The sequence below is a fragment of the Xyrauchen texanus genome, chromosome 12, assembly GCF_025860055.1.
Source record: "Xyrauchen texanus isolate HMW12.3.18 chromosome 12, RBS_HiC_50CHRs, whole genome shotgun sequence".
NCBI lineage: Eukaryota > Metazoa > Chordata > Actinopteri > Cypriniformes > Catostomidae > Xyrauchen > Xyrauchen texanus.
Window position 1 is genome coordinate 35982906 of NC_068287.1, and position 19211 is coordinate 36002116.

The following is a 19211-nucleotide window of genomic DNA, read 5'->3' on the forward strand; positions in this document are numbered from 1 at the left end:
TGTTTGATATCATGTTTTAGTTAATATTATATTAAGGCAAAAAGAGGCAGAAAACAAAAGCTGTTGTTCCCAGAGTGAAAACATTTTAGAGATTTGTTTGTCATCTTTAAAAAATAATGAACCAGTGAAAAACTCAACAAAAAAAGTGTTGTGAAAAATATGCTACAGCATTTAAAGCCATTGCTAATGATTTCTTATATGCTGCACAAATGAATTTGAATGTAGTTTTTACAAATAATAATAAATTGTGTATTTTTTTATTAGTATTGTGAACTATTTTCCAAATGTTGCTATGTGCATAGTTTTAATTCTATAGCATAACTTTTCAAAAATTTCAATATTTCAGTTATTTTAAAGTATTATGCAGACAAATCTTATCCTGCTAAATTCGTTTTTTTGCAGTTTACATTTTTCAAATGAATAATGACAATGCAAATGTAGTTAACCTACATTTAGAGAAAGAAAATGCATTTATTTTGACAGTTTATTAATGCATTTGAATAAAAAAAAAAACAACACTTATGACAGTTCATTTAAACCTGGGCTTTCACAAAGTAAAATTACATTTTATTTTTGTGTGTTTTATATGTAAATGGTCTTAGATTTACAGTATTAGTTTGTAATGTTTGTGTTTGTGCAATTAATGTATGTTAAAAGTAAGAGATTTCATGGAATTATAGGAAGCTTTCTTTAAAATTACAGTTATAGATGTTAATTAAGGTAAAGCTAATTACTGTTGTGTGTTTTTGTCTTCAGTTTATCTGTTTTTAATACGACGGTACTTTTCTGTTTTTCAACAGACATTTTCCAGCACCCCTGCTGCCAGAAAACTACTGTTTGTTTTTCTTCAGTGCGGTATACAGTACTCAAGTGTTTTTTGTTTCTGCATACTTTGGCGAATGTTTGACACAAAGAAACACACTGCACACATTAAACAGTATATACTTCTATTCTGAAGAGCCTAAAGACAAGCCCTGTACTATATTGTCTGGAGCACTAATCAGTAAAATTTACATCAAATTTATAAACCACACGCCTCCTGAAGTCAATGATTTTGAGAAATACTTTAGTTTATCAGTAACATTATTTTCATTTCACTGTAAATTAGAAAGGTCTTTCAAATACAAGTATTTATAACATATTGATTTGTTTCTTTCTGTCTGCATGTAGTATACACTCCGTCTATCCTTAGGTTTTGAGAAATTTATCTTATGGTTTATTTTCTCCAAATTTTTGAGGATTTGCGTCAATTATTGTGTGATTTTCAGCATTTTTATTTATTTATAAACAAGATTATGACTGTATAAAATACCTACATTACCTTATTACAGAAACAAAGAGTGTCCTCTATGCTGTCTGATGGATGGTCTTTTATTTATCTTTCTTTCTTTTATGTAAAAGCTGATTCTTTGTTTCAGAGAGAGCTCCAGATTTGTTTTATCCATGACTGAGACCAAAGAGAAAAATGTAATCAGCAGAAAGCAGGATCACCGTTAAGATATGACTGAAAAACAAACACTATGTTGTGTCTGTTAAAGAACAAAAGAACTCAAAAACACACAAGTTGGTTTTGCATTTTCTTTCATATAGAAAGCCTGGATTCAAATACACAATGCTACAAGGAGGAAACAAATCTCAAATAAACATCACAAGGAAAATTAAAAATAAAAAAAGTTCCATGAGCTTTTCCCCATTTGTAAACTCACCGGACCTGTCCATTCATTTGTCCTGTAATAGAAGACCAAAACATCGATTAAGAAGCCAGGATAGCTCTTGGGTTAAAGTTCAACAAGGTGGCAAGTTTTATGTTTGGCTTTCTCAAGAAACAGAGGACAGTTCTGGAAAAAGCTGTTTGTCATCTTACAGGAGTCATAAAGTCACAAAGGAATCTACTCAATGCTAATGTCATCATTATGAGGACACATGCTACCAATTAAAAAGTTATTTTGTGACAATAATGGAGTTTGTTCTCAATTCTTTCACTCCATGAAAATCCCCCAATCCATAACTGTTAGGGGGAATGTCTATCGACAGACCACTTTTGAAGAAAGGATGAAGCAGAGATGAAGAACTGGTTCAGTGAAGGACGGCACATGGTGGTGCCAGCAGAAGGGGTTGTGTAAAAAATAAGTCCACAATCTCACGTTTACCTGCCCAACCAAACGCTTCAGTCCTATATGGTTCTCAAATTTGATTAATCTGCCCATGCTAATAAACCCAAAACAGTCCCACAGAAACAAATCCATTTCTCTTCTGGACAGGCAGCTGGTTTGGTGCAGAGGCTGGCCAAGTTTTGTAGAGGGTTTACCATGCTGCAGTCTCCACATTTCCTGATAGTAAGGAAACCCTGCAACAAGAGGGTCCTTGGAGGCGTCTGTCTGGATAACGTGGAAGGGAGGGGCAGATCAAGAGCTGGTTTTAGGCATCTAAAGGGACAAAGCTTGGGGTATGTAAATCTAAAATAGCACCCCCTTTTAGGCAGTTGTGTGAGTGTGTGTAGGTGTGGGGGTTGGGTTACGGTAAGGGACAACACTAAGACTGTTTAAGGCGTTTGCGAGGAGGGCCCAGGAAAGGGCACTGGGCAGAGGCCAGGGAGCGGTAAGCCTCAGCAACCAGATGGGGATGAGACGCCACCATGGACTTCCAGCCCGAGGTCTCCATCACGTCTGACGCATGGCTGAGAGAGAGAGAGAGAGAGAGAGAGAGAGAGAGAGAGAGAGAGAGAGAGAGAGACAGTGTTAAGATTGTTTTCTGCAGCGCTGCTGAATCAGCTCCACGGCACAATATGGCACTGTGTCGATATTCACCTAGCAAGAATCAATATGTTTTGTTACATTTTTCACATTGATTGAGATGTTTTAAACGCAAGTCAGATCATGTCAGGATTTTGATAGTGAACGCAAATCACTGCGGTTTCACTGTAATTTAACGTTCGCATAATGCCAAATGTTCTTGGCAGAACAGAATGAAGAAACATTTACAAATACACACAGAATGTCTACTTTCATGATAAATATATGTAATATAACATAACATAATATAATAGTTATTCAGGTTGGTTTGGTTCCAAAAACATGTAATTGTTTAATAAACCAAGACCAAAGTTGTCTGATAGAAACATATTTTAAGTGTTTGGAATATTTTTATATTTAAAATACTATTTTTCCATGTTATTCTACCCCTGTGCAATATTTTCAAAGTTTTAAAGCCTTAAAAGGTGATTATATATCCCTATTTTCTAATATAATTCCAAGACAAATATGAATAAATTACTTTTTAAGGTGTGTATTATGTACACATACATCTAAACAAGTGACAATTAATTGTGAAAGCCCTAAAACAGACAAATTGTAATCATTGTAAATTATATGTTGGATGCCAATGTTTGATTCTCTAAATATAAAAACAATTTCACATTGTGGAATTGAGAATATGACGATGACCAACTTTTTGCATCACGGTAACGAGAATTACTAAGAATGACTGAGAATGATTATATTATACTAAGTTAAATATGAATAAATTACTTCTTAAAGGGATAGTTCACCCAAAAATGAATACTCTCTCATCATTTACTCCCCATCATGCCATCGCAGATGTGTATGACTTACTTTCTTCTGCAGAACACAAAGATTTTTAGAAGAATATATCAGCTCTGTAGGTTCATACAATGCAAGTGAATGGTGGCCAGAACTTTCAAGCTCCAAAAATATCAAAAAGGCAGCATAAAAGTAATCCATGACACTGGTTAAATAAATGAAACAAAAATTACATTAAAAAACAGATCAATATTTAAATCCTTTTACTATAAATCTCTTTTTTTTATAGATTTATAGTATAAAAGGATTTCAAAATGTATCTGTTTTTAACCTGAAGTGATTGCATTGATTCAGAAGGCATATATATTAATCCACTGGAGTCATATGGATTACTTCTATGCTACTTTTTTAAATTTTTTAGCTTCAAAGTTCTGGTCACCATTCACTTGCATTAAAAGGATATACAGAGCTGAAATATTATTAAAAAAAAAAAAATGTTGTGTTCTGAAAAAGTTACAATTACTCGCCAGCCAAATTTCATAAACATGACATCCCTACGTCAATTTCTAAGTATAAATTGAAATGATACAGACATTAACTGTTATAAGTACTTTTTGAAAGCAATGTAAAATAATGCAAATTTATAAGGGTCGTGAAACAAATCAAACCTTGTTTTTTTTTTCTTTCTTTAAAAAAAAAAAAAAAATACTAAAATGTTTGGGGGAACCGATGAGCCCCCTGCAAAACAAAATCCTGTAATAAACTCTAAATTAAAAAGACAATTCAGAAGCACCTGTGACCTCTGAAGATCACCTCCTTCCCTCTTCACTGAGCTCAGCACCCTGAGGGCACTCATACTGCACTATCACGCACACCAAAAAATGGCCTTTAACGACATTTGAGTGTGTTTGTGCAAGAGACACTGACCTCTCTCTAACCCCACTATGCTGTTGCCCCAAAACACTTGCCATTAATTGCTGCACTTGCTCCCTGTGTCAACAGACTGGCTTGCGGGCAAATGCCCATACAACTTTCTCCAATGCAAAAGGTCACTACCCGGTCACCAGTCACAAAGAACAGGTTACAAAACACAAGTCTTCCAACATAAGACATTTTAAGAAAACAAGGTGGTCGAAGCAAAAACAGTTTTTTTTTGCTAAACTGCTGATTTGGTACTAGTAAATCACTTGCTATTGTATCAAACACAGCTGAAAGCTATATGGTTGGTTAAATTAACTTGATGAGTCTGTGTTTGTTTTTGAGGTGTCACAGTATGCAATAGACTGGCATGTCTTAAGGTCAATATTAGGTCACAAATTACAAAAAAGAAACAGCTTTCTCTAGAAACTCATCAGTCAATCATTGTTTTGAGGAATGAAGGCTATTCAATGCTTGAAATTTCCAAAAAAACGGAAGATTTCATACAAATGCAGTAACGTACAACTGGCTCTAACAAGGAGAGAAAGGCCAGATGTACAACTAAACAAGAGGATAAGTACATCAGAGCCTAAGCTGACAGCTTCATTGAATTCTACCTGCTTAACACCAGTTTCATGTACAACAGCAAAGAGAAGATTCAGGGATGCAGGTCTTATGGGAAGAATAGCAAAGAAAAAGCCACTTTCGAAACAGAAAAACAAAAAGAAAAGGTTAGAGTGGACAAAAAAACAGACATTGGACAACAGATAATTGGAAAAGAGTGTTATGGATCTTAACACCATTGAGCTTTTGTTGGATCAGCTAGACTGTAACGTGAGTGAGAAGTGCCCGACAAGACGGCTAGAATGCCAAGGATCTGCAAAGCTGTCATTGCTGCACATGGAGTATTTTTTTGATAAACTCTTTAGTTTACATTTTTCAAATGGTTATAGCAATTTTTAACATTATTAATATCCTGATCGGTTTGTGATCGGTTATATGCCACTTTGGTGAATAAAAGTACCAATTTCTTTCCATAAGAGCAAAATCTGTACATAATTCCCTACTTTTGGCAGCCAGTGTGTGTGTGTGTGTGTGTGTGTGTGTGTGTGTGTGTGTGTGTGTGTGTGTATATATATATATATATATATATATATATATATATATATATACACACACATATATCATATATACACATACACACACCGATCAGCCACAACATTAAAACCACCTGCCTAATATGGCGTAGGTCCCCGTTGTGCTGCCAAAACAGCACTGATCCGTTGAGGCATGGACTCCACAATACTTCTGAAGTTGTCCTGTGGTATCTGGCACCAAGATGTTAGAAGCAGATCCTTTAAGTCTGGTATGTTACGAGGTGGGGCCTCCATGGATCGGACTTGTTGGCCGAGCACATCCCATAGATGATCAATCGGATTGAGATCTGGGGAATCTGGAGGCCAATTCAACACCTTGAACTCTTTGTCATGTTCCTCAAACCATTCCTGAACAATTTTTGCAGTGTGGCAGGGTGAATTATCCTGCTGAAAGAGGTCACTACCGTTGCCATGAAGGGGTGTACGTGGTCTTGAACAATCTTTGGATAGGTGGCACATGTCAAAGTAACATCCACATGAATGCCAGGACCCAAGTTTTCCCAGCAGAACATTGCCCAGAGCATCACACTGCCTCTGCCAGCCTGCCTTCTTCCCATGTGCATCCTGCTGCATCTCTTCCCCAGGTAAACGATGCACATGCACCCAGCCATCCACATGAACTAAAAAAACTTCACCCATTCCACCATGGCCCAGCTCTGACACTTAAGTGACTATTGTAGGCACTTTCGGATGTGGGCAGAGGTCAACATGGGCACTCAGACTGGTCTGCGGCTACGCAGCACCATACGTAGCAAGCTGTGATGCACACTGTGTTCTGACACCTTTCTATCATGGCCAGCATTAAGTTAAGCAATTTGCTATTTTTTAAGCAATTTGAGCTAAAGAAGCTCTTCTGTGGGATTGGACCAGACAGGCTAGCCTTTGCTCCCCAATGAGCCTTGGGTGCCCATGACCCTGTCGCCGGTTCACTGGTCCACTTTTGGTAGGTACTGACCACTGCATACCGGGAACACCCGACATTTTTTAGATGCTCTGACCCAGTCATCTAGCCATCACAATTTGGTGATGTCAAAGTTGCTCAGATGCTTACGCTTGCCCATTTTTCCTACATCAAACACATGGAATTCAAGAACTGACGGTTCACTTGCTGCCTAATATATCCCACCCCTTGACAGGTGCTATTGTAACAAGATAATAAATGTTATTCACTTCACCTGTCAGTGGTCTTAATGTGGCTGATCAGAGTATATAACTGGAGGGGCAAAATTACTCAATTAGATTTTTCAATAAATATTTACATTTTTAAACAAATCATTAAATACATGATGGAATTGTTAAATAAAAACTATAAAATCATTCAAGTAATAATTAAATCACAAAATAAATCAATAAATGCTGCTTGTATCTCATTTTAGCACTAGTATGCACATATTTTCCTTTAAGCATTTGGTTGATTTGATGTCTATACTTTTTTTAAAATATTTTTTTATTTTTATTTCAGGATTATGATCATCCATTACTAAGCTCAGTCATAGTTGTGGTGTGAATAAACACACAAAAACGTTTTAACCGGAACTTCCAAATACATCGATTTTGAAAGCCCAATGAATGACGATAACTGCAACCCTGAAAATAAAAATACACAAAGCTCATGTTTAAATGAAATATCATCCCAAAGATAACGCTAAAATGAAAATGGATGCAATCTACGGCTAAAATGAAATAAAATGGACATTTGTTGATTTATTTAGTGATTTAATCATAGTACTTCCTTGGTAATTAAAAAAACCTCTAAAGCAAAATGTCTGATAACATTACAGTATTAAAATTAGAGGAAATTTGCTTAATAGTGACGGAAACATCACAATGCAAAAACGTAATCTAAACAGTAGAGATGTTGTCCTGTGATGTCTGGACACAAGAGTCTGACATGGTGAGAAAACTGCTCCGCTATGAAACTAAACTGCAATATGTGGCAATAAGCCATTGAGAAGAGAAGACCAATAACATAAATGGCAAACATGAAGGCAGGAAAAAAGGGCAGAGATGATGTATCATTTTGGAGGAGGGCCGTTTTTGTGTGCGTTTATTTTCTGTGTTGGCCTCGTTATTGTGGTCGGTGGGTGTTATGTGTAGAGACGGCGAGAGAGAGTGAGCTGAAATGAGATGGCCACAGGCCAGTTTCACGCCAGCCAAGTTACTGCCATCAACAAAATTATTTCAAAATTACAGTCCAAAAAAAACTGCTGCAAAAGAGACTGAACACGCTAGTAAAAATCAACAAAAGAGAATGAAAGGGCAATTGAAGAAGTTCATGAGGGAAAACAAGGGAAGACATAATATTAAAGTTTGGCAGTAATAGGAAGCCTGAAATGAAGTGGTAAATACAACCACCCTCACAAGTCAAACAACCTGAATTGTCAGTCAAAAAATTACTGGCAAAACATCTACTACAATATTATTAAATATTTGTGATTGATATGTTGGATGGCAATGGGTGATTCTTTAAATATATATTATACATTTTTTTATTTTTTTTTAAACACACTGACAATATGCTAATGACCATCTTTCTTTGCATCGCACTGAGAACTGGGGGGTCAAAATGTCAAACTGTCATGAAAATGTCATGAAAATAATGTCACAATGTCAAAAAAATATATATTAATAAACCTAAAACAGGCTTAATTTTCTCTATGCAAATATAATTTTCTATTTGTTATTTTGGACTAAAATATGACGAGGGCATTTCCTTGACAGGTTTTGTAAGAATCACCAAAATGTAGAATTTTGCTGGAATACATGCTTTTTGCCACCTTACTGGTGTAGTTACGGCATCTATCAGCATGGGATAACAGGACCATGTTAATCAGCCAAACTTTGACCTATTACAGCCATTGTGAGTCCAGAGGTGTAGTGAAGGAGAGCAGTGATAGGTCCGGGGAGGGTCTAGATAAACACAGTGTCACTCACTAGTTGATGAAGTCGACGGCCTGCGTCTTGAGCTGGTCAGCGCTGTGCAGGTCGGCCAAGATCAGAATCTCCGCTGCATTTTCCACAGACAGACTGGTGCAAAGAGCGTCTTCACACATCACTTTCAGTCGCTCTAAAGCATACTAGAGACAGAGATGCACTTCAATGAAGGCCCATGTCTGGGTGCCAGTTTGTAAAAATGAAAACTGTACTGCAATAATATTGACAGTTGCTGGCTCTGTCTTAATGTCGATTGTTATGCTATATTATATGTTATGATGTTTTGCTAGCTTCTGAAGAGGAATTGATACAACATATGCACATTTTGGTCATTTTCTCGTTTCGTGTCTTCAAAAAGCCTGCTCCAAAGAAGACCTTTTGTCATCGTGACATTTCATAAACAAATGTTTATGTCTTATCATTTAAGAGGAAGAAATGCTGTATGGAGTAAATTTAGCTAAATATGGTATAGCTTTAGTTTGGGGACAAATCTGTCCCCAGAAGCTGGCTAAATCTGACAAAACATCCCTTTAGGGACATTTTGGGATGTCTTCAAAGTAGACTTACTCCCCCATAGGGTAGATGTACTTTGGAAATACGATTAATAATTTATTTATTTTTTAAATGTTTAAAGGAATAGGGTTAGTCTGTTGTAATTATAGTTATAATTAATATGTATAAAAGCAATATAATTACTATGTATAAAAGCAATAGAAGTCCATGGTGAGTTCTCATTTAGATACCTTGTCAGCAGCAGCAAGCAGGTCGTCGGCCATCTTGTCCAGGTTGGGTGCTTTTCCAGTGTAGATGAAGAACATCATCTCTTTGAAGACCTCAGCCTCCACATCATTGATCTCCACTCTATTCTAGAAAACACATGACAGCAGAACATGTCAATCACAGAGTCTCTGAGAAGATCAGAAAACGCCCATTCAGCTTCTACGTGGCATCTTTATACATGCTCTTTTCAACAATACTTTGTCAGAGACAAACTAACTGCAATGGGGTGAACTCAAATCAACAAATCACATTTACATCCATTAAAGGCCCAATTAAATGGTTTGACAAATGCAATTATTTTCTGTGCTTACATATTTCCTATAAAACATAAATAAAATAAACATTTGTTGACTCATTTTGTTAATGTCAAATGGACTAACCCTAAAAAGTCTTCATATTCATGACTCAAATATTCATGATATTTTAAAATATTTATTTATATACATTTTACATTGAAAAATGTTTGATTTATTTTTTAATGAACAAGTTGTGTACATGAAGTCAAGTGTATGGTGGCCTTGAAGTCCAAAACTAAACCGATCTGAAACACAATGGCAAATGTAAAAATCAAATAACAATTCAGAAACACAACAACAAATCATAAAACACAATGGCAAATATGAAAATATAAAAGAACAAATCTGAAAACAAAATGGCAAGTCAGAAAACAACACAAAGACAGAAAAGACAATGACAAGTTGGTCAAAACAGAAAGGTTAGGTACCGTAGCTCCTCACCTGATTGGCTGTATGGATGATACCTAGCATTTTCAAGATTGATTCACTGCCCACTTGTGTCATTTCAAGATCCATGCTAAAAGCTCACTTATTGAAAATCTGAATCATTTGGAGTAGTTTCTCATTTAGAAAAACGGTAACGGGACACTTTCATAAACGGAGAGCAAAAAGAGCGACCGGAATAAAGTTAGTTTTAGGTATGATATCCACCAGGCACCATCTAAAACGACCATAAACTTCATTCATTCAATTGACTTGCACGTTCTAACATAACAAACACTGTTATTAAAAAAAGCATCTTCATATTCTAAAGGTTGCAACATTACGTTTTTGAATTACCACATATGAAAATTTGCCAGCAAGTCCAATTATATTTAAACAATGTTCAATTACTTCAGAATTTTTTTAAATATTTTTAATATATATATTAAATATATTATTTTCATATTCTTAAACTTGTAGTAGGCTGCTAATGAATAGGCTGACTTTTTTTAGGTGAGACTTTCCCAGTATGAGAAATTATACAAATACAGTTGTTTTAATTATAAATAAATCACTAAAATTCATTAAGTTAATCCTTCACACCACTGGCTGGCTACTACAACATTTGAAATGTAAAAATAACATCTTGTTGATTTTTTTTTCTTTCTAAAAGAATTGAATACTGTAGCTATATAATTGGACATATTGGGAAATCTCACCTAATGCAAGTAAATCTATCCATTGGCAGCAAACGGAACCTTTATAGTTTAAAAAATTGACGACTTTTTTTTTTAATAAAAGAGTATTTTTAAGTTAGAACATGTAAGTCAGCTGAATGAACGCTTGGACGCCACCAAATGTTTTAGCACAGTTAGTTGTGGATGGATAGTAGGTGGATGTTGTACATAAAACTAACTTCATCCCACTTGCTATTTTTGCTCTGTGTCCTAAAGTGTCCTGTTACGGCTGTACTGAGTGAGATGGTGTGGTGATGGCGTGACGGAGTGGTGATGGCGTAGTGGGCAAAAGCACATAACTGTTAATCAGAAGGTCACTGGTTCAATCCCCACAGCCACCACCATTGCATCCTTGAGCAAGGCACTTAACTCCGGGTTGCTCCAGGGGGATTGTCCCTGAAATAAGTGCACTGTAAGTCGCTTTGGATAAAAGCGTCTGCCAAATGCATAAATGGAAATGAACAAACTCCAAACGATTCTGTTTTTTAATCAGTGAGCTTTTGGCATGGATTATGAAATAATCACTCAAGTGGGCTGTGAATCAATCACGAAAGTGCTATGTATCATTTACGCAGTCAATGATTTACCAATCAGGTGAGAACCTTTGGTACTTTAGTGCACTACGTTCAGGAGCAGGTTTGTTATTAGCAATAATTAATCATTATCAAATTATCAATTATTAAAATCAATAGAACATTGATTAGAATCAATATTAGCTTTTTAATCATTTAAATAAACAATCATCAATCATCAAAATCAATAGAATATTAATAAGGATTAATATTACCGTGGCACCACCCTGAAATCAGGGACTATAACCAGACAGTATAACAGTCTCAATATTAGATTGTTTTCTTATGAAAATCGACATCCGGAGAACATCAATATTCAAAAGGAAACAATGAAGGCTTGAATCAGAGCACTTACATCTCCTGCCAGCTTTTGACACAGGTTTATGCAAAACAAACCAAAACACTTCTCTTTTCATTTGACTCAGACTCGGTTCCTCGAGGCTCGGGTGATGACGGGAGGTGGGCGGGCGGTACGGCTGCTGATTCTCAGCGGGCTGGCAGAGAAATCAGCGATGTCGACTTGGTTGAATAGGGAAGAGAAATCTTCTTCACTTCTGCAGGCAAATGGATGAAGATGCAGATTACTCTGCGGTCTCCTGATCCCAACTAATCCAGCGAGATGGAGATTGTATGGCCACAGTTTCAAGTCGTCTGTTACTTCCTTGTGCAACGAGGCTACACCTGAGAGCAGAGATGAGCTGCTTTGATGCCCAGAGGTATTTCTACTCTCGATGACATCATGGTTGAGGGGTGTTCTGTTGTGCGCCTCATCCAATAGAAGTTGAGAGTTCGATCCTTTGGAATTTCACACATAGGTGTAAAGTGAACAAGGCTTCATGGGATTTGTAGTCTGTTTTGGACTCCCTTTGTTTGATTTTGGCGTAGTTTGTATCAGTAAGATTTATGAATGTGTGTGTAGGACTCAGTCAGTCATTACGGCTGCATTAGGACTCCCTTTGTCTTATATTTGAATACTTGAGGCCCAACAGTACCTACCTTTTCCGTTTCAACTAACTTGTCATTGTTTTCTGTCTAGCTGTTGTGTTTTTGACTTGCCATTGTGTTTCCGGATTTGGCGTTGTGTTTTTTTTTTTTTGTTTTAAAGATTTCATCTGATCTCGGGCAGCCTTATTTCTCAATGACACTTTTACCAATAGACTTCCCTAAATTAGGATTCAACTCATTTACCCATTTTACTGTGACTGAAATCTAGCCCCACGTTTACAGCAGATTGGTCTGTGGTAAGTAAATATGGTGAGGTAATGTGCAGCTTTGATGCTTACACAGGTCTCTACAGTCCAAGCATTACACTTGCATTTGCGAGTGAAAATTACAGCATGCGAAAATGGAAAATTACTTGCCAGCACTGGTCCGAGTGACATCTAACATATGAACTTTTTTTTTTTGGTAGCCAACCATCAGAATAAAAACTGCCTAATGCATCTAATATCATATGCAAAGTACTTTAAACAGTGGTGCATTAATTATTTTTTGCACTAAGAGAGCCATTTTCTCATTCTCACATGACTGCGAGCTCTTTCCTCCCTCCCTCTCAAGCGGACACACAGAAAATGTGAAAGCCGCATAGGCAGATATACCATGTAAAGATGGTTTAAGAAGAGTTTCTTGCTTGTTTTCTAAAATCTCAAAATGACGGACAGCGTTTTGAATTATGACCGATAGACAGATATATTAAAACGTGTCACTCATACACAAGATTCTGGGAAATAAAACGGCGAGATGCGGTGCAATGGACCTTGGTCTAGCGCAAGCTTTCATAGAAAAACAAATAAAAAACAGCATATACAGATGCATCCAATAAAACTGTGAGGTAGTTATGTGTAACAAAAATACTTTAACATTTTATAACTTTTACGAATAACATTATAATGAAGCATTATTGTATTTAATGCTTGAGAAGAAAATACATTCAAATAGTTATGAATGTCATGGAAGTTTGATATTCTATATTGAGTGTTGATGAACTACTAATCTGTTAAGAATTACCAATATAAAATTTGTTACTGCAAAACTGGAAGTATAAAGTGAATATACTTTGTTTATTAGATGCTCATAAAAGTTATCAGTCAGGACTGTTGTAGTTTGGAGCTGCCTTGGATTAACTTACAAAATTACTTGGAATAAGGTTTATTAGAGAAGGTGTCCTTTATGTATCAAGTATCTTTTGTTTCTGAATTCTGTAAACTCACTCTACCATCTTTTGATGAAACTCTATTGGCTGTAACTACATTTATTATAAAATATTTAGGAATAGTCTACTGGTAGCACTCTTGGAGTTTAAAGAGCTAATGTAACTGGCTCTGCTATAGTTCTACTATGAGTTTAGAGATGTTTAGGTGGGTGTTGAAACGCATGTAGTTGTATAAGTTTGTGCTGGAGTCTGTCCTTTCCACTCCAGAGCTCCTTCAGTCTGGTCGCCCCTGAACACCCTACACCCAACTCATGAGGCTACTGACCTCCACTGTATGAGTCAGAGCACATACGCACATGCAAAAGGACAGAGTGACTCCAAAAATCAAATTAAAATACAGCTCAGGAAAGGCATATTCCCTGCTTCTGTTCTAGCCCTGATCAATGTTCCGGAATGAGTGCTGCGAGTTCTCTCTTCTGCTAAAGGCTGCCAGAGCTGGAGCTCTTTATCGTTTGCCATGGCTGTAACAATGTTTTTTTTCCATCCCAGCCCGTCCATCACAGCTAAACAAATTAATGCAGAAACTGCAACGAACTCCACCGCACCAACACACATAGCAACACACCAAGGTCAAATGAAGTTTCACACATAACCAAACAACTATTTGAAAGACTATTACAGGAAAAACAAAATTTGTTCAGCTGAAGGCAACAATCACATCTTAGGATGTTTTCACAATTGGTTCAATTGCTTTGACTGAAACGGAGTTCAATTCGAACACTTTGACTCTGCAGGTCTCTTTTCATATTGTGTTATTTGGCTTCAAACTGAGGTATATTTGCATCATTAATATAAGTACCACCATAAACAATCAAGAGGTGAAGGCGAGGTGAGGTATTGTTTGCTTCAGTAACTGTATTTCTATCTATGGACTTGTGAGCAAAACTTAAGAACACCTTAGAAATTGTCTTTATAGAGCAGCTCTCATTCAGAGTTTTCACTGTGCGTTATGTAGCGAATCAGCTCTATGAAATATTAATAATCAATCATAACTTGTTATAATCGATTATGAATATTTGGATCAGTTAATCGGGTTAACTTGATGTAGCTACATTAACATTACAACCAAATACTCGGTTCATCCCGTGAGCACTCAATATTGGTTATTAATTAATTAATTAATAGAAAGGTACATTTCCGGGGCATGGGAAATGTCTTTCTTACTACGTATTAAGAGCAAGTAGTCAAAATCTATGATTAGTGACTTTAGATATGAGCTTGAGACACAGACAACTTTACGTGTGACATGAACAAGACTTTATTAACTAGACTAAACATTTAAACTACTCTAACATACATATACATACATTCATACAGTTTACCAAGGGAAAGAGGGCTGAAGCAGAATACAGGAAGGCAAGAAGTTATAGCATTGTTTGAAGTTCAGCAGATCAACAGCCTGAGCAAACCATCATATTAGTTCTGACACGCCCTTTTTAGAAAGGGGTTAAGGATACTTAATGTATCAAATAATGAGACTAAGTTTGATACTTGCATGTCCCATTTGAATTAAACTGTCCTGATGCAATTTGTTGATGGCTTGAGTTGATCTTTGATGATGTTGTCTTGATGAGAGAGAGAACCAGTGGGAGTCAGAGACAAGGCCGTAGCCTGGCACACGCTTGGGAGTCCTTGGGGCCTTCTAGTTTGGCATCATTCAGCAAGAGAGTCAGAGGGCAAGAGAGGCAGGAAGCCAGAGGAGCATAAGAGAGCGAAGAGATAAGAGCGAGAAGGAAGTGGGCGCAGTAGTTTTATACCCTTAGAAAACATGTCCCACCTCTCATTGGCTCGACCAATGAGAAGGGTTTGGGTTCCAGGCGGGAATTTGGTTTATTGCTCTTTGTTCTCACATTTCTCATTGCATGTGCAAGAAAGAAAACTAGGAAATATACTTGTAATACTAATATGTTGTTGTTATCGACATATCATGTACACAGTCATTTCGATCTTCAAAATACCAAGTTATAGAGACCAAATATGCCACACATATGATTTCGGTTAACCATAGTATGCAAAGTCTGAAACATTAACCCATTAGTTTGCAAGAAAACATAGATCAAGCACATTTAAGGGAAAATGTGAGATGGCACATTAGATACATGTCAATATTTATCACATGGATATATAGAATATATATATAGGATTAACAGGGTTCATTTCTCTTTCTCAGTAAGAGAATGAAGTGAGGGTCAGCACTTCTCTGAACATTCCTTTCTCACATGGTACGGGTTCAGAAGGCGAAGTCACGAGGGTCTCTGGAGTGTCTCTCTGGGTCGTAAAAGCGTCAATAGCGCATTCTACTCCAGACTCGCTGGCCTCCCGGTGATTTAGATGGGGAGAAACAGTGTGGGGGTTTTCTTTAGGACCCCTAGCACACAATGTGTGCCCTGTATTTAGAATTAATGAGTTCATGATTCTCCGTTCATACTCTACAGTTAAACAACTTAATTTCAACCAAACAAACTAGGGCTGTGCGTTAGTCGTCAAATACTTGAGTATTCATTTTGCAATAAGTATTTGAAAAGTAAAAATACTACTCGAATTCGGCTAAGTTGCTTTTCTGGCCATATATACAGTGAGATGCATGATAAATCCCGAGCACACAAACTAAAACTCAGTTATAACAGAATGCAATGAGTGGCGCTGTTGAGTGTGGACACAAGTTGATCATATTTGATGTGCAAACCGTTCTGTCAGTACATTTAGATAGACACCAAAAAGTGGGTTATTGCGATGTAGCTTACTGTGAGAAAGCTGGGTTCCTGTTTAAATGTACTGTTTACTCCTGTATATGTGCAATCATCAGAAAGCAGCGTCTCCGTAGCAATGTAATCCCTGCAATGCTTCTGTAAACAACAAACATGGCATACGAAAAAGACTTCGCTTGTGGAGGGCCATTCCATCAATTAAACTGGTGTTTATAAATTAGTTTACTGAGCACGTGGATATGCTTGTTTTTCCTCAACAAAAGCATGACATGAGATACAATATAAACATAACTATTATATGCCAAGTGTTTATAGTCATCCTGTGTGTTAATTGCGTCAGTCTCCTTTATTAACGGTTTCTTTTTCTTCACTTTGCATGAGCTTACTTTTTTGTTTTCACACATTGCTTGTTTAAATATTTTCAACAACAAAAAACATAGGACATAATATAAGCTTGTTTTGGATGTAATTAGAAGCTTTTTTCTTTTAAATGGTGATGCAAACTTTGACTACAAATTTTTTTTACATCTCTACTTAATTACCTTTATTTAAATAATAGAATATTCGAGTATGAATGATTAAAGATGTGATCTGAGAGAAGCGCCTATGTCAGCAAGATATCTAGCATGTTAAATATCTGGACCTGTCTGCAATTCCAAATCGTGCAATGTGAAATGTGTTTTGACTGAATACAACTGCAGAGTTGACCTACAGCCAATAAGAAAGCAAGAAACGGGGCACGGGAAGTTTCAGTGGGAGGAGTCCTCAACTAGCATGTCTGCGATATCAAGAAAGTCTCATTTGACTGAACAAATGGAGTAAAAATTAGTGGAACATTGGCAGGAGCACCAGTGCCTATTTGATGTTTCTTCTGAACTGTACCACAACCGGGTGGAGAAAGAGAAGAGTTGGAGAGAAAATGCCAATTCTCTTGGAAAGTCAGGCAAGCAAATAGGTAGATTTTTCAGTATGACATACTTTTTCATATTGTAACCAATAAAATATATGATGCCTTAACACATTATGCAATCTTTTGTAAAATTGGTGTTGCTCAGATCAGTTCATGTGTATTGTGAAATCAAATTAATGCAGATCAATCAAATTAAAGTATTCACGCATTACCAAACATTAGTAAAAGCTACAAGAGATTTATCAAATTTACAAATGCGGCACAGAATAACAGGAAAGGAGGAAATTACAGCATTTCAGGAACTGCAAAGAATTTCTGTGTCACAATAAAAGCTCCTTATGAAGTTGAAGCAAATACGACAGCACTTTCGGTTTCAAAATAAAAGCCCCGGGTGGAGGTGAAGTAAACAGGACAGAAATGTATTACTTTTGTATAACACAAATCTAATAATCAGAATAATAATGATAATTCAGCATTATATTATAATAAACCTGACATGTCTCAGTAATAATATTGTATTATGCCATTTAAAATAAGTGAAGTAGATTTGCACACCTTGTCCATTCACAAAAATGTAACAGTAAAAACATTTGAAGGTAAATTATGCTTTTTATTAAGCTAGATAAAGTGCATAGCAATGAAAATGATTGGATTTTGTTCTCCCTTGTGTTTATTTAATGAAAAACTAATCATTTAAAATAGATTTGTATTTAACGTCTTAAAAATCTTGAATCTACTTTGCTACAATGGCTGTTTGGATGAAATGGTTCCTCTGATTAAAAAAAAAAAGAGCCATTCCAGGGTAAATACACAATTATCAGAATATCTAATATCATCAATAGGCTGAAAAATATCAAGATATAATTTAAGAAATATCGTCCAGCCCTAATCTCAAGCACTCTACTTTCATACATGTGGCCGCACTCACTTTCACACGTGCTTGTACACAAACTGAGCACCAAGATCCCATTGTTCATCTATTAACCACACACACACACACACACACACACACACACACACAAACACACACTACACTGTTTCTCGCACATTTGCATGAATCCTCATAGAGTTTAATAAGTGGCACAAGCTAGAACAACAACAGGAACTCACTGCTCCACAAACCCTGTACACGCAAGCACATCCTGTCCCAAAAAAAAAAAAAAAAAAAACGCATGATGAAACTCTGGGAAAGGGAGATGTGGAGAGAAAGACAGGAGGAGGGCAGAGGAATAGTGGATCAGCAAATGGTGAATGAGGAATATCATAGCTGAAGAAAGGAAAAGTAAGTGTTGTCATGGAAGTGTAAGGGGTCATCTAACAGCACGGGCTCCTACAGTCCATCCTTGCTATTTTTAATTTTTTTTACTACGTACATATGTGGAAAAGGGGCGGTATTGGCCCTTGAGTTGCATATCACTTTTTTCAGCATCTCACGCCATGAGCGCTGCATTTCAAGACAGTATCCAGAGTTAAAAAGAGAAGATAAATATATATACACTGTAAATCCTAATAGTAATCTCAAATTATAAAAGAAAACTATCAAGTTTTTACTATTCTTACTAGTTTTAATTAAGTTACCATAACTGTAAATCTAAATCCAAAAGTTGTCATTAATAAAAAGATAAGTGGTCCAAATTAAACTGTACTTGAAATGCCACATTTTGGAATCATAACTCAAATACATACACTGCGTGCCCACCTCAAAATGCAAGTGAGTATTCTGATCTTATCATTTCCAACTCCAAACCATATAAACTTTAATGCTTATTGGATTCAATCATTTTCAGGTGATATGTATTTGTTTAATGAGCGAGGGTGTGGCGAAAGTGACTAACACATAATTATAAGGCAGCTTCAATATCTCATTACGTGAAGCCACCAGGACCCCATTATCCTCCAATGCTACCATATTCCAGAACTGCAACCTACCTGGTGTGTCCAGAAGTACAAGGTGCCAAGTGCTCTAATGCATGGCCAAGGACAAGAAGGCTGAAATACGACCACCACTGAATAAATTCACAAATT

At 36.5% G+C, this 19211-nt stretch overlaps 1 protein-coding gene across 2 annotated transcripts in view; it reads right to left on the reverse strand.

Moving 5' to 3' along the window:
• Positions 1-500: 500 nt before the first annotated feature.
• LOC127652584 (speckle-type POZ protein-like) overlaps positions 501-19211 on the reverse strand; it is a 118530-nt gene continuing 99819 nt past the window's right edge. For both annotated transcript variants that reach the window (XM_052138811.1, XM_052138812.1), the window contains exons 9-11: positions 9292-9414; positions 8549-8691; positions 501-2677 (exon numbers count right to left, since the gene is read on the reverse strand). In XM_052138811.1, coding sequence (XP_051994771.1) covers positions 2533-2677; positions 8549-8691; positions 9292-9414 — 411 coding nt within the window. In that variant the 3' untranslated portion in view covers positions 501-2532. The remainder of the gene's footprint in view (positions 2678-8548; positions 8692-9291; positions 9415-19211) is intronic.